The sequence below is a fragment of the Ciconia boyciana genome, chromosome 18 (assembly GCF_034638445.1).
Source record: "Ciconia boyciana chromosome 18, ASM3463844v1, whole genome shotgun sequence".
Classification (NCBI taxonomy): domain Eukaryota; kingdom Metazoa; phylum Chordata; class Aves; order Ciconiiformes; family Ciconiidae; genus Ciconia; species Ciconia boyciana.
The window spans coordinates 154,470-180,664 of NC_132951.1; the positions used below are offsets into that span (position 1 = coordinate 154,470).

General features: G+C 36.8%; 2 protein-coding genes across 8 annotated transcripts in view; one reads left to right on the top strand and one right to left on the bottom strand.

The window, feature by feature from the left end:
• The window catches only part of RALGPS1 (Ral GEF with PH domain and SH3 binding motif 1), a 134,822-nt gene that overhangs the window by 58,742 nt on the left and 49,885 nt on the right, over positions 1 to 26,195 (bottom strand). The gene's annotated exons all lie outside the window — the stretch shown is intronic.
• Positions 1,312 to 24,717, top strand: ANGPTL2 (angiopoietin like 2). 2 transcript variants are annotated; one of them, XM_072882760.1, is made up of 5 exons: positions 1,312 to 1,978; positions 10,936 to 11,792; positions 21,814 to 22,028; positions 22,270 to 22,540; positions 23,048 to 24,717. In XM_072882760.1, exons 2-5 carry the CDS (start codon positions 10,985 to 10,987, stop codon positions 23,245 to 23,247), a joined length of 1,494 nt encoding a protein of 497 aa, XP_072738861.1. In that variant the 5' UTR covers positions 1,312 to 1,978; positions 10,936 to 10,984; the 3' UTR covers positions 23,248 to 24,717. The 2 variants fall into 2 exon arrangements, with proteins under 2 accessions (XP_072738861.1, XP_072738862.1); XM_072882761.1 differs by having other exon boundaries at positions 1,356 to 1,978; positions 21,835 to 22,028.

The window sequence follows — 26,195 nt, forward strand, 5'->3', positions numbered from 1 at the left end:
CGACATAGTAGACATTCACTTTTATGACGGAAAGAATCTATTATTAGAATAGCCACTATTTCTCCACATTTTAACTTGAACAGAAATGGTTTGTTTTAATCCAGTATCTTTACACCTCTTTATTTGTCCTTTGATTAATCTAAGTGTTCTCATATTGCTTTCCTCCGTTTTTTCAAAACCCAAATATCTTAAAAACTGCTTGAAAAACTATGAACAAAAACATTATTTCAATACGGTATTGCTTTCTAAAGATGGCTATGATATACAATAACAGTGAAATAACAGTTTGGTTTGCTGAACTGTTGAGAAAAAGGAGCTAAAATATGAACATTTTCGTATTGTGAAGTTTGACTTTTAATTTTGATAATTTCTTTGCAAGATTCCCAGCAAGTTACAAATACATCTTAAAGCCAAGTTTTACATTAATTCAAAAAATCTTCTTTAAAACCAGAGGTGATAGCTCATAACCAAAAGTATTCTATGCACAGGAAGTTCTGTAACAGCAAGTTTTTAGAAGGGTTCTAGGGAAATAGCAAGAATTCACAGTAATCAAGTGAGAAACATGCTTTAGATTACTAACAGAAGCAGCAAGCAAACATTAAAAAATGCGCTGGTGTTCAGCCAAATTATGGATTCTCAATCTGCATTCGATTATTTTAACAGCTGGCTTGAATTTAGACAATTTTATTTTCCTTTATTTCTGGGACCATGCTGTTTCCCGATAGAAATGACCTAGGAAGTGGTAGAAACGGAGAGTATCAGCGCTACTCTAAATAAAGCAGCCTAGCTGTATTTCTCTCGTTTAACATTAAAGAGGACCAGTCGGCAAAAACTCGCAGGGACCGCTCGAGCGTCCGTGACGCAGAGCACTCCGCCTCCCGCGTCAGCAAGCGCGCCGCGCCGCGCAGGGCAGGGGGGTAGGGAGCGGCCCCGCCGCCCCCAGGCAGCTGGGGGTGAATCCTCCGTGGTTACACGGCCCAGCGCCTCGGTTGACCGAACAGACCACACCCGCGCGCCTCAAACAGTCTCCAGAATTTCCTCCGAACTCTAGAAAGGAACCTTTTCACACATAACGGATAAACGGCTTTCACTGCGGACTACCGCCCGTTACTGAATCTACAGCAGCACAACTCTTCCCCCCGGGTCTAGTTTTTACACGTTTGTAGTACCACGAACGAGAGCTCAAGGCTCACAACAGAGGTTTCCGTTAAAGAAACCCACGCACAACGCCGCACCTCCGTACGGTCAGCGCGTTAGGAAACGTCGAGAGTCAGACCCGGCTCCTTTCCGAGCAGAGCGCTCCGCCCACCCCGCGGCACCCACCCACCCACCCGCCTGCGCCGCGTCCGCCCGGCGCCGCCAGCCCTGAGGTGACGGCGCGCAGGCGGGCCCAGCCGGCCCCGCTGCCGGCGGCAGGGGGCCCGAGGGCGTCCGTCGCTGGTGGATCCCCGGGGCTTGTGGGAGGAGGAAGCAAGCTTATCCAACCAGAACTAGTCAGCTTGTTGCAGGCTTGCCTTCCCCCCCCCTCCCCCTTTTTTTTCCCCTAGCGGGACGCAAGTCTGCCACAAAGAGCTGAAGTTCAAACCGGGCTGCTTTAGCCGCGCATGAAATGATGGATTCCACACTTTGAAAGCGGAACGCTGAGTTCTCCCCTTTCCCCAAGAGCAAGTCTCTCCGTGCCTCCACAGTAGCACGGCGCGGATGCGGGGCTTAGCCTGGGTAGCCAAGCTGTGAAAGATCTTGAAGAACAACAACGGAGAAAAAGAAAAGAAAGAATTTTGTAGATCACCTAGTTATTTCCTTGTCTAACTCCAGTATAGCATACAAAGCTACTCAGCCGTAGCCTTCAGGTCACCGAAGAGCTACGCTTTTGATACCACCAGCTAAGTGAGATGTCACAACTCCTGTGGACGAGCTGCTCCGAAAACCTGTGATGAAAGCACGCTAAGGACTGAAGAGAGAAGCCAGAGGAGACAGGGTAAGAATGGATAGTACAGATGGATTGTGTTTGAAGTGTGCAGCTCTTTTTGTACATCCAGGGTCCAAAGACTGGTTTGCAAAGCCAGCCAGCTGGACTATCATACAAGTGGAATGTAAGCTTGTCAAAGATATTACTGCTCCCCAATATAAAGCAGCAAGCCTGCTTTTCCTTTTTTTTTTTTTTAAATCATATTAAAATATAGTTGTAAAGATAGTTGAGACATCTTGATAGTGAAAAGCCTTCTTGCCATTATTTTCTAGAATATGAAACTTTTTTTTTTTTAATCTTTTTTAACTCTGCATGTAACTTTGGGCTTCATGTTTCCTCAAGCTTGCTGAAAATGCATATGCCTTTCAACAAACTTCCTAGGACATCCTACTTTCAATGATAACTTTTCTAAAGGACTACCTGTATTAAAAATTCTGAAATCTCCATTCAGTCTTTCTTACAGTCATGTCTGATCAAAGAGATATGAAAGTTCCTGGAACTTTATAATACAGTCTATAAAATAAACATTTGAAAGATTCTGCAAAAATTTCATTTAAAGAACCACCTAGCATTTATGAGTACCTTTGTGTAAGCATTAAATATTTACTATATGATCCAACTACTATTTTTCATGGACAAAATTAGTCACATTTATTAAAATGTGAATCTGTTTTAAGGGCTATTATGTACAACGTGCACAGATGCATATAAGCACACACAGTGTCAGCGTGTTTTGGTAGTGATTGGATTAAGTGAAAATAAGGTGAGGCCGCTGTTAAGGGAAGTAATAACAAAAGCAGTGCTCTCTTTCAATAATTACATTCCACATCTATGACAGAACTTTACTAAAGCACAAAGAACAATCCACAAACAACACGACTTAAGTTCTTGGTAATCCAAAAAGAAAATTTGTACTTATTGTAACTACAAAAGCCATCTTTTGCCAAAACTTGAAAAAAAGTTACATGGCAGCAAAAGATACATAATCTTTTGAAGCTTCTTGCAGCACTTGATAGTATTTCAAAACAAAAGTTCTCCAATAACTAATTAAGATACTCTCATTCTGAAGGGTTGCTTTAGTCATCCATTCCCCTCAGGGAAAAGAGTATTTCCTTTTAAGAAGAATGAACTGGTGCTTGAACCAAAATTTCACCACAATTTTAAGCGGACAGAAAAGCTGAGTACAGAATGCATTATAATAAAAATATCTAAACCAATTAATTGGTTTCTGTCAGTGTGGCACTGCTTACAATGGAATCAAGTACCTAGTGGCAAAGAAGCGAAAATCAGTCCCCCCATAAGTTTGGAGTTAAATTTTCCAACTTAGTTTTACTTCATGTTTTCATAACTGAAACTGCATGCTATTAATGTGTCAGCCCTTCCCCATCCCCTATTATATTTACTTTAAAGCTTCAAATAAAACTGTAAAGCTTTTCCTAACACATGTGGCATGCATACTACTGTGCTGTATTTTCACTGTGAATTGCTGTTTCCTTTTACAAAACAGAAAAAAAATCAGCGTTGAGGTTTTTCACAGCAGCACTCTTCATCTAAAAATCAAACTACAGGAGTTAATTCTAAACAAAAACCTGTACCAGTGGAAGTCCCTCTCCTTAGAAAAGAGCAAAAATTAATAAATTACATTAAATATGAAGACTACCTGAAAAATTGAGAGGATGGATTAATATCATTCCATGCAAGAGAATGTTTGGGAGAATGAGTAAGAACAGAGCACGAGCTCTGAGAAAAGGGGCAGGGAGTAAGAAAGAAAGCAGATTCAGAAAATTCATGCTTATCTATCTTATCACAACGGTGTTGTGAAATCCAGATCATATTACTGGCCTGGTGCCTGGAACATGCCAGCTAACTGTAAGTCCACGAACACTGACTATCGCAGGACTCTGCAGAAGCAAAAACTAATGTTTGTTAACAAAAACAAACCCAAACCCTCTTATCTTTTTATAGTAGGATTTTACATTTTCAACACCCTTGCTCCATTTGCTTTTACAATCCAATTAAAATGTAAAACTGCACTAATCTAAAAACCCCTTTTAATATCAAAGACAAAAGTATTAAAGAAACAGTGAAGGTTTGTAGCTAGTTTTTCATGTTTCTTCTTTAGAATGAACAATTATCAAACTATGTGTGAATTCACAATCAAATGGAATAGTTTATCTTTTCAAGAATAAATGCTGTAATAGCTAACACTATGCCTTCTGTGAACGTACCTTCATTTATATGTCTAAATGCTTGAGGAATCGGCACAAAAGGTACCATAGCATGTAAGGTATGTAGGAAAAGCCAGCCCATCAAATGACTGCTAGCCTTACTATATTAAATATGACCAATACACAAGAACGTATTAACCCACAGAACTGAATTTTCTAACCGATTTAGCATAGCAGAACGAACTCATCTGTATGTAGGATATCATTGCTACCTTCTTCTTCTTCTAAGTCAAAAGAATGGTACAGGGAAATGCCAGAAAATATCAGTGTTGGGCAAAAAGCGCATATCTCATCCCTCTTATGTATGTGGGTATTTCTAAAAGGCTCTGAAGTATTGGTTTAATTATGGTGCATTCAATTCTGGCATGTTAGACCTGCACACACTCTTAAGGATTCAGCCTCTAGGCTGTAAGACCTCGAGTCAGAGCAATTTACAAGGATGGGAAAAAAATTGAGTGTTGGACCTTGCCTATCCCCTCTTTAATGAAATGAAAGCCACCTATTAACCAAAAAAATGAAAATGACACATAAATAAAACCATACACAGAAAAAAGAATGAAATAATAAAAAAGAACCCCCCAAATTCTGGAATTAACTTTCTAAGGGATGTAATACTCTGGGAGCCTTTTTAGGGAGGTTGACTGACAATGATAGAAAATGGTAGCAGTTTGTTGTAAAAACAACAGTTGTTATCCCAAAGATACAATGACTTAAATGGAGAATCCGATTTTATTTTGCCAGCTTATTGAGAACTCCTGTTTAGGTGTAAAAACACACATAGGAAACCTACTCCTTCACCTTGTTTACAATGATTATCATAACTGAAGCCTGATAAACTCAAAATGCCTCCTTAGTTCCTGAGCTGGGACATACAAGCCACTAAAAATCTCTTCTAACTTTCTGAAGTGAGAATTGCTGCTATCGTCATCATATACCAGGTTCTGATGTATTAGCACCTCAAACCAAATTGGTAGTGTTTTTTCTTAATTAGATTATCTTTGCAATAAATTCAACTATGCTGCAATTCAAATAGTTACTGAAGTCCCCAGAAATCCCCTTGTGTAACATCCTAGGTTTAGCACAGAAAATTGCCTTCTCTCTAAACCAGTCTCCAAGGGTAGACAGCGTCACATATCACTTGTACAAAAGCTGCATTTATATAGCTCAGTGCATCACTTTCATACCTACAGTCCTCTGGCTTAGTAACAGTTTACTATATATAGAAAAACGAGCAACAGCAAGAAGCAATTCTGCTTTTACCTACTGGGTTCTTTTATGTTCCGTACCTGTAGGAGTAACCCATAGCAATGCAATTTAAGACACAAAATTTATATTCTGGTAAGAAATTCAAGCAGTTATTTTCCACATTTGTCCTTAAGGTTTTCCACACAAGATATACAGAGATCATTATTTTGCTTTTGTATTTCTCCAAAATGCTATAGTACAGGTGATGTCTTCCTTAAATGGCAAAACATTGCCTCCTTGAACTGACTTGTAATCCAAAGTAAAGAATAATAAAGTTCAGTGCTCAGCCACCATCCAGTGGTTTTCCTATGGTCTCAGCTCTTTTTTTGCAGAATACTGAAAAGTGTAGGTGTAGAAAGAACACAGTATAAACTCCCAGAGACAAGATGCCAATCTCTCAATGGCTGGAAGACTCAACATTGCAAAACTTTAGATCTAGATGCAACAGTGTTGACAATATCTACTCAGGCTTTCATAAACACCTTTTTTTCCAGAGTAATACTGCAAATGTCTATTTTATGAACAAATTTCATCCAACAAAAACAGCCATAGCATTCAATGGCTACTGGTAGCATTTTCAAATAAGCTTAGTGATACTTTATTATGTTATTACAAGTCACATTTTTCATCTGATGGAAACATACCTTTGTTCTCTTTTGTACACAAAAATCCCAAGGATAGGTAAAATATTTCATAAAGCCTGAGATAGTTAACCAGTCTATTTTGTAAAAATGAGATCTTCTGAAGGATGGCATCAGAACGAACAAGTAATGAAAAAAGGTATACATGTTGGAATACCCACAATGAAATGTGTATTTTGCTATAAGTAGCTTAAAAAAAAGCCACAGTGCTGACATTGCTACCTTTGATGCTTCCTCTTAAGCTAAGCTAATTAAAAAATAAAAGTGAACATTTGCCAAACAGTAATACTTTGCACATAGAAATATTTTTACCTTTTATCATTTCAGAATCATAACAGTGATTAAACTATAGGATGTGAAACACCTGTATAATTTTAGATGGTAAAATTCCCATAAAAAGTCCCATATAAGCATGACAGAGTACCGGACAGAAAAATATTTCAAAGCAAAGCCAAAGAAAGATTTTATTTACTTTTTCCCTTTAAGGGACAGGAAAAAACAATCAAATGCTGAAACATCTGATATCCCTTTCAGAAAGTTTATTTCCTCTTTTTTCACCAGATCATGGGAACATCCTCAGCTGGGCAAACAACGAATGAGCAAACAAACCAACTTATTACCTACTTCCAGTTATATACATAGATAGGCCAGCATTTGGTCTACAAACTGAAGTTTTAACCAAAGCGCTTATGCTGGCTAGGAATATGAAAAATGCTATGACTATAACCCGCACAACAATGCCGCCAAAAGTTTTCATACAGATGCAGTTATACTGGCAAAAGACAAACAGAAAATAATATTATTTTGCTGGAATAAAGTAATATATACTGCCAAGCAGGGTAAATGTATGCAAAAGTTGGTTTAGGTGCATCTGCACTAGGGCAAGTTTGTACCAACTCAACTCCCATGAAAAGTGCTTTTATGAGTACACAAGTCTTGAACAGCCAGAATCTGGAAATTAAATTACTTCAAACTTCCATAGTCTTTCTAATTAGAAGTTCTATTTGATTTTTAATTAAAATTACACATATCTTTCTTTTTAAGTGTGCTTCTTTCAATTCTCCTGTTTTTTGTTTGTATGCTTGTTTGTTGAAGTTTTGTCAATGTGCACAAGGATAAAAGACAGACATGCCTTATTTCCAGTAATTAAGAAAATTTGCACCAAACCTGCAAGCATGCTTTTATATAATGTAGTTTTGTGCAATGGCGAGGTTGAAAAGTCCACAGCTACCTAAGGGGAATTTTGCACTGGGGACAAATACGGCCCCAGTAATATAGCTCCCTCCCAGTCCACTGCAGAAGAGCTACTGGGAGAGGGAGAGAAAAGAGGGGGGCCGAGCCAGAGAAACAGGAAGAACTGAGTGATCAGCAGGCAATGGCCCTAGCTAAGTACAAAGACTATGAGCAATTACTTGGCAAAAGTGCAAACAGAAGAAAACTGAAAGCTAGTGTGCTAGACGTCAAATAAATAAGATCTTCCTCTCCCATGGGAAGGAATTCTCATGTCCTAAGAATCTGACATTCTGCTACTCAAAAAGAAGAGGAAAGATATTCAAAAGCATTAAATCCTTCCTTGAAATTGTTTCTCTGGCTTCCCCCCCACACCTCCTCCAGCAAGCTTTTTTTCTCCCTGAAAGATTAATCATTGAGAGTTGTTCAAACAAACGTGTTGGTTATGAATTCCATTTGAATCCAACTGCAGAAAAGAAGAAATGCCATTTATGTTATGTAGTCCATCACAATATGCAAGTTAGGCCTCATTCTGAACACTTTTTTTTTAACTGAACAAGTACAGACAATAAAAGACCTAAGAGATCACTTCATAAACAGACTCTGCAGGAAGAAGGACACCTGAAGACAGTATGGTTCTTGTTTCTATGTGTACAGGAGCATTCTCCTACCAATGTACGTTTCCTTCCAGTGTTTTTTCTTATAGGAAGAACATCTTAGAAAAGGTGATGTGCAGGCAAGATCATGAGAGAGAAGCATTTCAGCACGGTCTAATCATGCTGATGTCATTCACTGATGGCTTACCTTCTGCAAACAGTGGTCAAACCCTGGAACAGGCTTCCTGGAGAGGTCGTCAATGCCTGTCAGTGTTTAAGAGGCATTTGGACAATGCCCTTAATACCATGCTTTAACTTTTGGTCAGCCCTGAAGTGGTCAGGCAGTTGGAGCAGATGATCGTTGGAGGTCCCTTCCAACTGAAATAGTCTATTCTATTCTATTTTGAAAGATGTTTGAACTGATATGTTAAGATGAGGCTGATGAACTGTGTTCCATTTTTTTCTTAAACAGTTCTTAAAAAAATTGGAGAAAAGAAATCAAACTGTTATATGTTGCTCTGTATTTATCCAGCCTGGGAAAGAATGCGCACCCCAAATCTTGTGCTCAATTAAAGACATGAGATGCTGTAACAAAGACACAAGTGAACTCTGAGGAAAAAATTAGTTTCTTTTCAGTGGTCACAATAATTACAGTTTTTGAGGGGAGGGGGAAGATATTTCAATTGAAACAGTGAAATAAAACCCATTTTACACCTATATGTGAGAGACATTTGCAAAAACAGTCCATCTGTGCAGAAATTAGAGGCCTGGAAAACTGCCAGGGTTTCCAAGTGTGACCTGCTGTGCAAATGCTGATTATGCAAGTTAAAGCTGTCTGGGGTGAATTTATGTTCCCTGTTTTCCAGGGCTCCAAATAACATTCCTTTACTTACAGAAACCATGTCAAACTCCAAACTTTTATCTGACAAGTTTTCAAGATTCTTGACAAGTTCTGCAAAGCACAATTCCTTTCTGTTTGCAAAATGAAAATGAGTTTATTCCAAATAAAAAACTGAGGCAAAAATGTATATCCAAAAAGTTTAAGAAGGATCAAGTCCTGGTCACTTTCATTTTAATCATTTACAGAAGCATCTACAGAAACTTCTATGGTTTATTTCAAAACAACAGAAAAATGTGAATGACTGACAACCATATCTCTTCTCAGTATGCATAATTTAAGCATGCATATCCATCATTATCTTGACACTAAAAAAAACCTTCTTAAAAGTCATCAGCTGCCTACAATCATAGAATCACCTTCGTCTTACAAAGCAAGGCTAATTTCAACATTAAATCAGGCTGCTCAAGCCTTGCCTAAATCAAAACTTTACATATTTCCAGGAATGGAGATTCCACTACCTCTTTGGGTGACTGCTTCAGTCCTTGGTCACCCTCATTGTGAAATCCTTTTTTTCTAAAACCCAAAATTAATTTTTCTTGAGGCAATCTGTATCCATTGATGATTACACTTTCACTGTGCACTTCCAAAAAGAATCCAACTTCTCTACAAACACCCATTAAATAGTTGAAGACAGCAGTAAGATGTCTCCTTCACTTTCTCTTCTGGAGGCTAAACAAACCTAGCTCTTTCTGCTGTTCCTCATACATCATGTCTGACAGCCCTCTAGCTATCCATGTTGGTTGCGCTTGGCTGGACTCATTCCAGTTTCTCACAGCTGTTATTCCCATAATTTAATGTAATTAAAAAAAATCTCATTGTACTAAAGATGACCAAGCAGTAAGGTGACAGTTATTTAAACACTGAATGGTTATTCCATGTGAAATGCTTTACAAGCAAAGAAAAATATGATGGTAACACCACCTTGGTTTTAAAAAGTATCAAGCAGGCTTTATACACTGAAAAAGCTCCATAATGCATTTTTTCCTCCCATTTTATTTGTTTTAAGAAAACTAGGTTATATATACACATGCCTATTAAAATTCAACAAAAAGCTGTTAGAAATACATGATATCAAAGTGCTGTTCAGACAGCTGATAAGAGAGTGATTTGTGACAAGGACATTCCTGGCAGTAGTGACAATGCTAAGCTCATGTTTCCAAGACTACTGTTGCCTATAAAGTTCTGGTATCGACTTATTTTTTATGAGATTGTGATGGCCTCAAAGTTCCACCTTGAATATGAATCTGCTCTGAGAACTAAGTTAGCATAATTTCACCAGAAGGGTACTGTTGCAGTATGTCAATAAACACTAGTAGCTAATTTTAATGGCTGGGGGTCATCTTTGTCCACCATGCACACACGCATGTGATTTTTCCCCTTCCGAGAAGGGACTATCAAGTGAAATAACCAGGCTGAGTGCAAAGACAATGCCTCCAGCGAGAGTCACAATAAATACTTTAGTTGTAAATTCTACTAGTCTGGAAAAACAACAGATTTTACTGCCTATGGTATTTGGGCAGTAGAGTTATTAATTTATAATTATTAAGGACTAAAGTAGAGTAAATTTTTCCTTTTTTTTTTTTAAACTATGAGGTTCAATACTGCTAACTAAAGTAAAATTGTTACATTTCATCTAAGCTATACCTCCTGCAATATACATGCAGTTATAAAATACTGCAAATGAACTATCTGATATTTTTAGAACTTTTAACAGCCCATATTAACTTATATTCTGTTTACATTTAAAGGTTATATTTGTAACTGTACAAAATGAAAATGTAATTCATATTTAAATTAAAACACCAATCTTGGAAACTTTTGTGGTACTTGCCTGGAAGAAAGGACTCTTCAAATCCTGGTATTTATTACTTAGTTTCTTATGGTTCTTGGCAGGCTTTAAACTAGTGACTAGTAACTACAGTTCTGGCCACAGAATGATAGAACTATTGCCCATGATGTCCCCTTTAGCCAACGTAAGTTCATGCTGGACAAGAAAAATATCTCATTTGTACACAGACATACTAGTTACTATGTAATATTTTGTAAGTTTTAGAAGACATTATCAGTTGTTAAGTTTGCATTGACTTCCTATTTGTTACTTACTGTTAAATTTATTTTAAAACAGATTTTAAAAAGTTCTTTGCAGAAGAATATTTGACCAGAACTAGAGGATCATGATGACAACAAGATTCATCTGTTTAATGCTAATAGCTGTTGCGGGAGCTACTGCAAGCAAAACACAGGAATTTGAAGGCAATAGCGAGGAAACAGAACAAGAATTCATTTATATGAACAGATATAAGCGTTCCAGTGACACACAGGACAAATGCACTTACACCTTTATTGTACCTCAACAGAGAGTGACAGGTGCCATTTGTGTTAATTCTAAGGAGCCTGAAGTTCTACTTGAAAACAGGGTAAATAAACAAGAATTACAGTTACTTAACAATGAACTTCTTAAACAAAAGAGACAAATAGAAACTCTCCAGCAACTGGTAGAGGTGGATGGTGGGATTGTTAATGAGGTTAAACTCTTAAGAAAAGAGAGCAGAAATATGAATTCTCGTGTCACGCAACTCTATATGCAGTTACTACATGAAATTATCCGAAAACGTGACAACGCCTTAGAACTTTCTCAACTTGAGAATAAGATTTTGAACCAAACTGCAGATATGTTGCAGCTTGCAAACAAATACAAAGACTTAGAGCACAAGTACCAACATTTGATGTCAATTGCCAATAATCAGTCAATAATTATTGCCCAACTGGAAGAACACTGTCAAAGAATGCCATCCATAAAGCCACTGCCACAAACTCCACAGCCACCAAATAAAGTGTACCAGCCTCCTACTTACAATCGCATTATTAACCAGATATCTACTAATGAGATTCAGAGTGATCAGAACTTAAAGGTTCTGCCACCTACCTTACCAACCATGCCTGCAGTTACTAGTATTCCGACTTCAACTGATAAACCATCTGGTAAGTAATATTACTGATATGTCTACGTTAGTTTATGCTAACATGCAGGGGGCAACATTTTAATTGTAATATCAAAAATGCAGACAGAATTCATTTATTTAGCAAAATAAATGCAAATGAATTATTTTGAACTAATTGAGACTTCTTAGATCTGACTTTGTGTATCTATCTTGTGTATTTTTAATATACATGTTGTAGTACAAGCACAGAATGAAAGCAAAAAAATTGATTCTGAATGTCTAACAGATTCAGAAACACTAGCCCCACAAATTTTTCTCATGTTGCTTTGCCAAGACAAACCCACCATTTATGAGATGTACAAGATAAAGAGCTGCAGAAAAATCTTATTAATCAGCAGTCAATCACCTAAATTTTATTTACCTGTGCCCATGACCGAACTGCTATAATTCATGACATCTGAAGGGGTTTGACACTCTTTGTGTACACATTTAAGGAAGTTATTACAAGTTTGTTGATCTAGCATGTAAAAATTTTTGTGCTTGTGTAACTCAAAAAGGAATACGTGTCTGCCCTGTACCTCACACAGGGCACTTGCACTCTAAGACAGGAGCAAAGGGAAGCAAGTGGTGGAATAGTAAGGGATATTATACAGCCCTCATTAAGAGGCTTAGGAGTTCTGCCATAAGCAAGATTAGAGGCATCTGAAATCACAGGAGAGATCAATTGATCTATATGATAAAGAAGTAACAGGTAAAGAATCCAGTTTCACCTATGGTCCCACATACTTCAAAAACATAGTTCAAGTATTACATGTCCCATACAAGAGAATTTTGTTCTTCAGTGTGTGGGCAACATGTACTTGCTTCAGAAAAAACACAGGGGACCCACAGACATCTGAAACTAAGACTTGAAACAGAGTAAGGCACATGAACTGCACTCAGAATATATTTCAAGGCTATTTGCAGTATATTCCAAATGACATTGTCAAACTCTTTTAGAATTATCAAATAATGCAACTGCCACATTAAAAAAAAAAAAAAGACTTATTTCTCCATGGAAATATCCACAATGAAAGAAACTTGAGCAGGTGTTTCAGTCTAGAGACTGCGCTTTAACACACCTTGCTACAAAGCAGTTATTTCACAATATTGCCAGACATGAACTCAGCAAAGCTTGCATTGTGGCATGCAGAACCTCAGCCAAAAATATCATGATTCTAATGTTCTGTGTAAAAAAAAAAAAAAAAAAAACCCAACCAAAAATCCTCCCCAAAATATCCCAAAAATCAAACAGGAGAAAATCAGGTCTATTACAATTTCTTTGGAGCAATACACTACAGGATAGCTTATCTATAATTACATTTTGACTTTGATCTCAAAGTAGGCTTAAGCTTACTACAGTATTTCCCTATCTTTCTGTAAGTGAAATATCTTTCAAGTGTTCTTTTAAGACCTTTCCCCTTCTTGTTACACTCCTCTGAAAACTCGTTCATGGGTCCACATCCTCCTTGTGCTTTTAAGTACCCAAACTGGAGCTGAGGCTTCACCATCACGCAGCGGAATAGAAAAGCTACTTCACATGCATAGTACTTTTGTTGATCTATCCTCATAAAGCATTTTCCTTTTCTGCAAAGTAAAACATTGACTCATGACCAACTTGCAACCCTGTAGAAGCCCTAGATGCTCACCTGAGGAAGTGCTGCTTATCCAGCTATTTTTCATGTTGATCTCCAGAGGTCCCTTCCAAAGTCCATGATTCTAAGATAAGACTTGACATCTGCTACTTCTCCCTTATCTACCTAGCTTATCAGAAAACGAAGTTTCACATTTCTCCTGCACAAATCCATTATAATCTTCATTTCTCTCTTTACTTTCTCGTTTGCAGCAGTTTGATTTGTTCAAGCAAATTTCCAACAACTGAAGTTAAGCTATTTAACCTTTCATTTCCAGGATGTCCTCCTCCCCTCTCCCCAACTTTCTTTTTGGGCGAGGAACATTTAATACCTTTTCCTCATCCTCCAGGAGGTTCTCCACTCACAAAGCACATCTCCAACAAAATCTGCCCGCCCCCCCCAATTAATGCTGTAAATGATGCTTCAGCCAGGTGTCTGGAATGAACTAGGAAAAGCCCACAAAAACACTCCCCCGCATACCCACAACCAACACCCCACAAAACAAACAAAACCCACCACCACCACTACTGCCCAGCCACTGGAAAAAAATCCACCTATATTTTATCCAATCTTTTCTGTACTGTGTCTTGAGTTCTCAACCTTTGGCAAAGCTCCTGGCTGTACTAACCATCTGATCATAACCAACCTGTGCAATGAAAAGTGAAGCAAAATGGAAGAAAAATATTAAATGCCTTCTCAGTTTAATCTGTTGACAGCCCTCCTTCTTCACAAAGTAGCAGACCAATATTTTCCCTTCATCATAGACTTACTACAGTCTTACTACTCTGAGTAGCTTTATTTCATTTTGTACACAGTGTTGTTTTTTGGGGTTTTTTTTGGTTGTTGTTTTGTTAAAAACAAACAAAACCCACAAGCAACCAGCCATGCCTAATACTCTGAGCTAGCATCGACTTTGTCTGAGCTTTCTTCATGTTTTCAAAGCTACTGGAAAGGTCATGATTTAGCCAGGTCAGTTTCTTACTGTTTTCCCTAGCCACCTCCTACAATAGCAAAATCCATTGCAATGTCCTCAGAGACTCTTTAACAAACTTATAAATTCTTCGCTTGAACTAATTGTCGAAAACATTTTCTCTGCACGCTCCCTGAATTTGCTGAAGTCTGTTATATTTAAGTTCATTTTACTTGTTTTGCTTTTTACTTTCCTAAGAATTGTGGCCTCCATTATTTCATGATCAAGATCACCTACGCTGCTTTCCACTTTACATTTTCAATCCATACTTCCCTACTTACTAGGTTCAAATTTAATACATCCCGTATTTTTTTGCTTTCTCTATTTTAGGTATCTATGAAAAACCTATCTCTAACAAATTCCAAAAACTTGCTATATATTTTTTATCTACTGTATTCTTCTCCCAACAGATAGATAGTTGGAAGCTGGTAACTCACTGGAAGAGGCAGGCAACCAGTGTCAAAAACCAAACAACATTTAAGTTAATTATGCACATAAACTGCGTAGAACGTGAGACTTAAGTTACTTCAACTTTTTAAAAACAAATCTCATATTTCCCTTTCATTTGTATTCATGATTTTAAATTAATTAAAAGCTATGTGGATCCAAGCTTCCAGTTCCCCATGAAGCACTATGTATGATTACTGAGTCTCACCAAATCCATAAAAGACATATGTAAGAGCTTGAAATGACATCTCATTTCTGTAAAACATTATGCAGTGTGAAAATATCAGTGCAAAGCAGAATTAGGTTAATCTCTAATTCGTAAGACCAATTACATGAACCTGTTGGAGTGGGTCCAGAGGAGGCCACAAAAATCATCGAAGGGCTGGAACACCTCTGCTGTGAAGAAAGGCTGAGGGAGTTGGGGCTGTTCAGCCTGGAGAAGAGAAGGCTCCGGGGAGACCTTACTGCGGCCTTCCAATACTTAAAGGGGGCTTATAAGAAAGAGAGACTTTCTTTTTAATAGGACAGACTTTTTAATAGGGCCCATAGTGATAGGACAAGGGGTTATGGTTTTGAACTAAAAGAGTGTACATTCAGACTAGGTATAAGGAAGAAATGTTTTACGCTGAGGGTGGTGAAACACTGGCCCAGGTTGCCCAGAGAGGTGGTAGATGCCCCATCCCTGGAAACATTCAAGGTCAGGTTGGACGGGGCTCTCAGCAACCTGATCTAGTTGAAGATGTCCCTGCTTATGGCAGGGGGGTTGGACTAGGCGACCTTTTAACATCCCTTCCAACCCAAACCTAGCCCCTTCCCCTCCCCCCCTTTTTAAATTACATGTTAAAAAAAAAAAATTCAGAAAATATTTTGTTTAGTACAACTTAATTGTTCAAGTTAAGGTCAAGAAATAAAATATGCTTAGACAAATTTTTTAAGAATCCAAACAGAATTAATGACTGTGGAAGACAGAAATTAAGAAGATGCAAGACAAAAATACAGGGTTGGGAAAAGTAATCATGTGGTTTGGGTTAGCAAAATTACAGATGCAATTTAAAAAACTTATTTCACATTCTTCAACTTGGCACAGATGGGTGCAAGTCCAAAGCAATACAATACATCTCACACAATCAGTTATCAAAACCTATTCTGGTCTTTATGTAACATAAATGTGTGGTCTCCTCATTATACAGCTGTGTCTCCATCCTATACATCCAATACTACAAAAATATTTTTGTAGTTAAATGTGTTTGTGCCAGTGAACAGGCACTGTTCAGATTACAAAGGTACTACTCCTCAAAAGCCTGCTCGACTGCCTAGAGGTGATTTTATCAAAACTACCTATCTGAAAGTAAGGATGCTCTCACTTTTTCAGGGGAAGGTAAGATGACCCTTGTTTGTAAAGTATTCTAGTACTTCAGAAGGAAGATTTACATTTTATTATTATAAAAACACTAATTACCAGACAGATCTAGTAAAAGAACTGTCCTTTTCTCCTAACAGCAGCACATACGCTATAGAGGAAATTTACACAATTACTGCCCAGGTTTTTTTGCAATATCTGTTATTGCTGGCCAACCAATAACATGACTGGCACAGTCACATTTACCTCAGTCAAAAACCAGGAATCTGAATTGGAGAGCATAAGAACTACCACAGAAACTAATTTAACCAACTTACAGAGAGTTCTATACACATTACTTATCATAAAGTGCTCATCTTTTTTCTACATGAATATTTTTGAAACAACCTACTTCATAAGTTACTTATAATTTAAAATCTGCAGAGCACCGACCCTTTCTGTAATGACTTTATACAGTACTAGGATACTAGACCCCTATGCCTACACTCAGAGGAAGGTACTTCAGAACAAAACATTATTATGACTATTATCTAAAACAAGACAGTCATTTAGAAGTATTTCTCTCACGTTTGAAGTGTCTTTCCCTACCTGCTATTATAGATTTACTGTGTAGCGTGATTTAAACGTACAACTGAATATTTTCTCCATATTCACAAAGGTAAGCCAAAATGACTAGCCAAATGACAAAAAATAATGTGCCAGATTTGAGAGGCAAGACATCGAAGAATAGCATCTTGTTAAAAATTTATTGGGAATATTTGAAGCGTTGTAACAGAGACACCATAGTCTATTGCCTCTAAGATGATAAAAGCTGATGACTGCATAACAACAACATTGGCAGTAAATCATAAAAACATGTAGATAAATTAAAGAACCCCAGTCTCATAGTAAAATGTTCTAGAGGAAATAAACTGAAAGAATGCACTGTAAAATGTGGGCATCATCACTGGATACAAAGTAATTTTAGAGATACACACTTTATAATAGACAAGCTAATTTCTCTGCAAGGACTAGTGTCATGCTTTTATCCATGCATTTCCCAGAAAGTCTTATTTTATAAAGCATAGAAAACGCCCCAATGTTTCTGTTGCTGGTTCTTTGCAAAAATAAAGGAAAATGTAAAAAATACTTGGTTTTGATTCAAAGTAGAAGAATTTGCAATTTTATCCATAAATCGTTTCCTTCAAATTCTTATTTGTGCATTCTTGTTTCCCACTCATGCCCAAAAGAATAAGCTGGGTAAGTTTAATTCTGCCTGCAAAATACTGAACATGTACACAACACTGAAATTCTACAGAAAAATAAAAAAGAATTTAAAAAAAAAAATCAGTAAATAGTTAGTAAGTCACCTAATGTTAACACCAGAGATAGTTCAAAATAACTACAACTGTATTTTACTCCATTCTACTAAGCAAAAGATGAATTCCAAGTAAAATTTCTGTAGTCCTATCTAGGAACACTGTTCCTTAGACTTGCTTGAAAGAGCTAAAAGCCTAATAAAAGACTTCAGAATGAAATGGTTTAGCTGTGACACTAACAGCAACTCCTTTCTTGGGAGTTACGACCCAGAGGTTCGGGGTGGGATGCAGGGCTATGACACGCCAAACCCCAACAACTTTGGATGCATTAATGCTTAACAACTACAAGCTTTAATATGCCAATGCAAAAAGCAGATGTGGTTTATCTACAATGGGTTTTAGTTTACAATATCAAAAAGTTTAGCCCACAGGGTCAATAATTCAGGTAGATCTGAAACAATAATTTATTAGACTGTAGAATTCTACACAAAACAGCACAAACACTATTATGTGAAGCACTGCTACATTTTCTGAATAAAACAGACTTGCATGAATAGCTTATCAAAATACTCTGCTTTGTATAAATTTGCTAGTGCAACACTGGAAGATGACTAGACTCAAGACAAATGAAAGCTGAACTTGAAAACTGAATTAATTTGATTCATCATCTTTACCCAAAAAAATCAACAAATCTTTCTCTGGGAACAGAACATTTAGTAGCCAGTTATACCAATTATGAAACGTATGTTTTCTTGTGCAGTTGCTATAGAAGACTTTATTCCTAGAAAAACATGCACACAAACAGTTTATTATACTCTACCAGATAAAACTTGCAGGTAAACATTTTAACCTCATGCTGCATTATAAAAAATAAAGTTAAATAGTTAAATAATAAACAGCAAACAGTAAAGCTAAGGTTAATGCAATATTAACTAATTTTATATGGTCACATACTTTCAAAAAAGGCATTAGTAGTGTACAAAAATAAACATAGGTGATAACATAAGACAGGCAATATAAATTCATACTGATAATTATGACTTAATGAATCAGATGGTTTAAACTGATATATCCTTTAGGTGAAGCAATGCAGATTTTGTACCATCAAGTAAAATCTTTGGATAGGAGCAGTGGACAAAATTCAAGGAAGAAATGCTGAAATGTAATCTGAAAAACAGACTGTTTAAACAGGGCACAGAAATGTTAGGCCAATATATATATGCAAGGCCAATTCAAACATATATATGCTTCTAAATAAATATTACCACTTAAACAAAAAAAAGAAAAAGATACAAGAACTAGAAAGTTGGGGGTTTAGCAAGATTTGATATAATAGCCTATCAGAAACTCGGAGACACAAACAACACAGAATAGCAGAGTATTATAACACCAATGCATAAACTAAAAGCGTTAACTGAAAAGGTAGAATGTTTTCAAGTACCACAGAGACTATCTAAAGATAACCTATTGGAAATTCAGAACTATCCATCCATCCGAAAAAAAATTACTTTGAGAGGACCAGGAAATCTTGTCATGGTTAAGCAGCTTGGTAAAAGACCAGTATTGCAAGAAAGACAACACCATTCAAAGCACTAAAGTAATCTCCAAATGAGGAAATAGGAAAAGAACATACTCTCTGTCACGTTAAATATAAAGACACATTAAAATCTTAAGAACTACTTGCAAAAGAAAAAAGAGGCATAATAAATTTGATTTCTAACACATCAGGAACAGGAAGCCTGACTAAAAGTTTATAGGTAAAGATAAAAAGATATACTCAAGAGAAATTAAGGCAACAGTAGAAAATCTAAATTAATTTTGATATGAGTATTCACTGAGGGGATGCTCTGAGGTTCCTGTGTTGACTAGGTTAGTGGCAAGGAGGATACTCTGCAGGATTTATCTCAAACTGAAATGTTGGTAGAGGAGGTTATAAAGCCAGTGAAAGAAGGGAATACTAACAAACTGCACAGAGTAAAGCACAGTCCCCAAGAGTTCTAAAGGAAACTGAATATGAAACAATTAACTACTGTGTAATATCTCACCAAAAATTGCCTTAGTATGTGAGGAATGAAAGGTGGCAAATGTGACACTGCAAAAAAAAAAAAAATTCCACTCATTGATAGACAATATGCTAAGAACAGTGGAACAAGCAGTAAAGAAATCTGAATCACGTATCATCATCCAATCACCTTGAATAAGAATCAATTTGGTTTTTGTAATACCAATTACGTATCACTTTTAGATATATTTGAAGGGCTCAGTGCCTATGCAGACCGAGTTCTGGTTGATGTACAGTCCATATGTATTTCCAGAAAGCACTGAACAGGTTTCTTACTAAAGGTGTTTAAATTAAGCTGCTACAAAGTACAAAGAAAGAACCTCACATAAATAAATCATAAAAATCCCTTAATTATTAAGTATTATTTTCATTAGGCAGAGTTCACCATCATGCCTTACAGAGATCTGTGCTGAGGCCAGTTGTGTTCAGTACGTTCACTTTCATTTCTGATGCCAGATGACAAATCTCAGGCTACACACCTTAGTCAAAATTTTGGAAAGTTAGTATCTGACAAAATACCACCTGTCATGGAAAAGTAGTAGCAAACCCTGCTTTGAAGTATTTACAATAGTTTATCTTCATCTTAAAGCACTTTCAGAGAAAAGAATCACGTGCAGTAGAGCACTGTTGCCACATGGCCTAGAAAGAAACTGCAAGATTAGAAAGCTGTAAATACTACATCGTATACTGCTATATGTTTATTTTTATGAAGACAAGATCAAAGATCTGTGGTTGACCATTTTAGGAGTTTCTTCAATAATGACTTTGAACCAACTTGTTCTTTTTTGGTTTTAGTAAGTGCCACTACATACACATTGTGATAAAATAAACAAGAGGAATTTAAATTACCAGCATTCATAACACGTGTCTTCTTCCACCTCTCATAATAAGCCATGCAACTGTGTCACAGAATACTGCATCTACATCTAAATTGCCAGAAATCTGAACAGTTAGCCACAACAGAAATGGAGAAGGGGCTTAGAAGCAGCACTCTAGGTACAGTCTGTGAACATGACTAAGGAAACAAGAACACCACAGCACGGCTGCAGACCAAAAACTTGGATTGCCTCCTGGTACACTGACTTTTTGGTTAACTAGTTAAAAAGACCAAAAAAACCCCAACCCCCCAAAACACTGAGGTTGCTTCTATAAAACTAATTTATTTCTAACTCATTTACTGAGTATAAGGGTAGCACTACCATTACCAGTGTTGGACAGTGAATTAGGAAAAAGGGTAGATGAACTGAAATAATTTAAAGGAGAAATTACTCTTGATAGCAACATATGCCTCAGTAAGACTCCTCACAAGATCTGAGAAGCCTTCCTCCTTCGGGGCAGGGGGGGGCGACACACAAACAAAATCAATCAAGGGTCTCTAATCCTGAGGATTCTTGTTGAGTTCACTCTTCCACTTGGGTGACATGAGGATAGCAGCAAAGCAGCTGGGGGAGTCTATCTGCAGGTATCAACAGAGACTCCTAAATCATTCATATCTAAATTTCTCAGACTCATTAAAATGGAATCTATCTTCCCATTGGAGAAAATTTCTTTAAAAATCATGAATGTAAGAAACTTTAAAAGAGAGTAAGCTCTTTATGGACTCTACTAAACTCAAGGAAAAAAAAATGCATTCTCCTTCTGAAAATAGGAGAGCACCATCTGTAATTTCTGTGAATGCAAAGTATTTTAAAGGTCTTCTCATTTATCTACAATTTCTCTCACTATATAAGTGGGCACTCCATGTTACAAATCGTAATTTCTATTTTGTGTTATCATTCATTGAGGTGTAACACCAGTAACAGCAGTAACACCTACAGTCTTAATTTATGTTGCCGGTTCCATTGTTAAGGTCCGTGCCAACGACATTTCTGGGGATCTAAAAAGCTGAATTTCTCAAAGACAGAAACAAAGTCAAACTTACCATTTTGTTTTCTAAAGGAAATTATTAATACTTATCTATGGAGTCATTCATATTTAGTTTCTTTGAAGATATAATCAATGTTATAAGTGCAGTTGCCTAAATAAAATAAATAATAATGAAAAAAAAAAATCTACCTTTATCAGCAATTCATTGTGAAACATTCCAGAAATAAGGTTACAACAAATGAATCTGTTTGAAAACACTTAGCAGACACCGTACCTTCAATAAGAGGAAAAACACACTACTCAGCAGAAGCAAATCTACTGTAAAATGCTACCAATTCAAATACTGCCTTGCATTAAAGATATGCTCAACTGCATTTTGATGCAGAGTCCTTCTGTTTTGACACAGGGCCCTGGAGAGACTGTCTACAAGCATTAGAAGATGGCCATGATACAAGCTCCATCTATCTTGTAAAACCAGAAAACACAAACCGGCTTATGCAGGTCTGGTGTGACCAACGGCATGACCCTGGTGGCTGGACAGTCATTCAGAGACGGCTGGATGGGTCTGTCAACTTTTTCAGGAACTGGGAGACATACAAGGTTAGGACAAGGGAGCAGTTTAATGTTTTCTACCTGCTAAAAATTATTGGTAAAGTTAATTTAAAGGGTGATTTTAGAGTCTGGCCAAGAGCTTACATGAAAAGGAACTTGGGTGTTTACCCTGCCAGAAGAGGAAGTCTCTATAAAATAAGTTACTGTGGTTTGCTACTTAAGAATACACTCAGATTTACCACTAAAACAGATGCACAATATTAACATGTTTCTCTTGCTTCCTTTACAGCAAGGATTTGGCAATATAGATGGAGAATATTGGCTTGGATTAGAAAATATTTATTGGTTAACAAATCAAGGCAACTACAAACTGCTCATAACAATGGAAGACTGGTCAGGTCGAAAAGTCTTTGCTGAGTATGCCAGCTTCAGGCTGGAGCCAGAAAGCGAGTATTACAAGTTGAGATTGGGACGCTACAATGGCAACGCAGGAGATTCTTTTACTTGGCACAATGGTAAACAGTTCACCACGCTGGACCGGGACCATGATGTATACACAGGTACAAAGTCCCTTTCAGTTGCCTTGCCTTTTTTGCCTGCCCCTCCCCCCCCCCTTTTTTTTCCTTCTTTTTTTTAGAAAGGAAAAATACTTACGGTGATACACACACACACAAGAAATTACATTTTTAGAGATTTGTCAGTTGGTAACTTATGAAGTACAAACTGATGTGTCAACACTTATAATGTACTAACAACAAAACAAAAAGTCTCATTGAAATATTTATCATTGACACTAAACAAGGGTCTGTAAAATATGCTATGGGATGTTATTTGAGACAGTAATGCAAACAAATTTTCCAGCAAGGGAGAGTAACACTAATGAGTCTATCTGTAGAACCTAACTACAGAGCTGGTTCCTGAAGAAGCCTAAGTTTACCTTGTGCCACATGGTACCTACATGTTAAACACACTGTTAAAAAAAAATAATTGTTTTGTGCTTAGCTTGCTTGCTTGCTGTAAGATTTTTTCATTTGCTCCTAAGATTGAATTGGAGCTTTCTTTTGCAGGTAATTGTGCTCATTACCAGAAGGGAGGATGGTGGTACAATGCTTGTGCTCATTCAAATCTCAATGGAGTCTGGTATCGTGGAGGACACTACCGCAGTCGATATCAGGATGGTGTTTACTGGGCTGAATTCCGGGGGGGATCGTATTCACTAAAGAAAGTTGTTATGATGATAAGACCTAACCCCAACACATTCCACTGAAATAATTCTTCTCTTGGTTTGCTTTCTTGTTCCAAAAATCACGTAAAGCTATGATGTTATTATCTGGAATTATCTTTTCAGAAACGAGGAATGTAAGATATTGTACATTTATTGCTAAGATGTGAGGGCTTGTATATTGTATTTTCAAGAATCACTCCAGGGAAAAAAAGCTGAAGAAAAAAAGGAACTGAAATGACATAACATTCAGAACACCTCTTGGTACTAAAAGTAGTTATATTAAGCCTTTTAGAACTGGCAGTTTAGATGGTCTGTAGATAAACTTTCTGGTTTTTATTCCCTGTAAATTAAGTCTGGATGGTAAAAATACTGCCACGACATTTAAATATTTTTGTATGTTATATTATGTATAAATATTCTCAAATACAGGAAATATTACAAACTGTACAGCAAGAGTTTTATTATTATTATTATTATTATTATTATTATTATGAGCAATCATTTGACACAGGAAATCATATCCTTTGAACTGTGTAGCTGGTATATGTACATTAGTGTGATTATTCTAATTTAATCTTTGTTAACTGCCATGAATAAAGTTAGTACTATATAATTTGATTTTGAGAGCAGATACTCAAACCATTACTGTCATGATAAATCCAGTCTTTCCCCTTCACTTCAAGCATTTTAATAATCTGCTCCTATAAATTAGAATTCACATTTGATTCAAATATTTTAGATTAAAAACACCCATGATTTTTCTTACCAAAATGAAGTAGCTACCTGCATATGGAAATTAATCCAGATTTACAACAGATATAATGTGCTGTATAGCCAACATGTTATACTACACAACAACTGTCACAGTATTTTGTACCTGACTTCGGTCATTACCTGCTGTGTAGCCTCTGTAATCAGAATGGCTGGATAAAAATTAAAGGGACTATCCAACTTTGCAGGCAAATGATGGATACCAATACATAAGCTATTTAATATCCTTAGCCAGTAGATGAAAATTATATAAAGAAGTTACCTGTAGCCAAGAGAAGTTATATTTACTGTATTTCACAATTATAACATATTACTGTCAAATTATTAAATAGATTTACTCATCTATATTTAGAGGTCAGTCACAACTATGAAATACTGACTGGGATAATTCTAATACTCTTCTAAGGTAGGTTTCTAGAACAGATTGTTATAACACTCATTTCAAAACAGCAACTACTACGAAAAATGTAAGTTAAAGAATGCATATAAGAAGGAGAGCAAAAGCCGCTAGAAGTTCAATATATTTTTCAGTAAGCCTGTGAGATATTTACTGTGCGTTTGTGTGTGTGCTTGCACACTTTTTCCCTTATTACCTCATCACTTCTTTACAACAGTATGATGTGCATTAAACTGACGTGTCATGTAGCATGTGTTGTATATAACTGAAAGTAGGGTTTTTAATATATTAGATTACCCCTGTAATATTGTAATCTTTTAATAAAGCAACAAATGTTATTTTGACATGTTCAGATTTCATCCTGGTTTAGTTCAGATTACTCATAGCAAAGAACAGATAATTACTTAATTTCACACCACTCTGCCTCATGACTCAAATCAACTCTGATACACAACTACTATTAATGTGTGTGAAATGTCTAAATATTGCAACACTAAAAGCAAAGCAATTTTAACCTGAGAAAAATACTACATTTCCACACATCCCAAGCAGGAAGAACTTTTTGTAGGTTATATGAAAACCCCCAAATTTTCAAACAGTATTCAAGCTTTATCTTCCACTGGTTTATCTACTGGACTCTGGAAAACAATTATGTTTTAGGCAAGAAATATTAAATGCATCTACTGGCTCTACAGCCTGGCCACAGTGCTCTAACAATTAGGATTGTAGCATTAAGGCAGTAAAATTCCTGCTAACATCTACAACTAACCACTAGTTTTGTCAGAAGAAAACACACACAGTAGACTGATGCCTACCTTAGAAGAGTCACTTACGAGTTCTCCAATGTGCGTGGTGTGTATACACATTCAACTTACTATGTGTCTATAACTAAATAATAAAAATGTCCTGAAAATACTTCAGCATAGCAATATCCTTAGGTCACGTTCATACCCCACCTTCTTGCGCTCCTTTGGTAACACGCTACCACAGCATATCCAGGTAGAGCCCAACACATAACCCATGGATTAAGATACAGGGGCAGAAAAACAAACCATGCATTAGCTATATGTGTATTTGGAAGAACTTCATGCGACTGGTAACTAACTACTCTGGAGTGTTTCCCCACTTTTAAACACGGGTCACTATGAACATTACCTCCCTATACTTACACGTTGCATGAAAAGGACTATCAGAAGCTTTATGAAGATAGCAAATTCAAGATACTCTTCCAAGTGCTATTTCATGCTTGGCTTGGTGAAGGAATGCAGAGAACTTCAGGTATCCATTGTGCAGATCTTAAGAACGGGGCATTTGCCAGAAAAGCTATTACAGGTGTTTTTCTGTAGCAGGAGATATGGCTACAGATACATCTCCATAGCATACACTCATGACAGGCTTTAAACTCATGTCCAGGCTGACAGTCTTTTGTTAAAATAACCATATTCCTTAACCTTTCTACCTAAAAGGAGAGTGATTTACCTAGAGTCTCGTCCATGTAATTAAAAAAAGGTAGTGCACAAAAGTCAGTGTATAAAGACCTGTTTTAACCCTGGAGATACCACATCTGAGAAAGGAACTTAGGCAAGCTAAATTCTTAAATGAGATTAGCTGTGCTACACCCCTCCTCCCTGGAAAAGAATATGAGGAAGAAAAAGCCTTTTAAAGAATGTTTGGTCATAGGGACTTCACTCTCCCCCACACTTTCAGCTAACATGATAGCACTCACAGATGCTATTTTCAATGAAAGGTGAAGGACAGACCATATAATAATGGTGGGCTCAAATAGTTAACCTGTAAGGAAAATAAGCATCAGATTAAAATA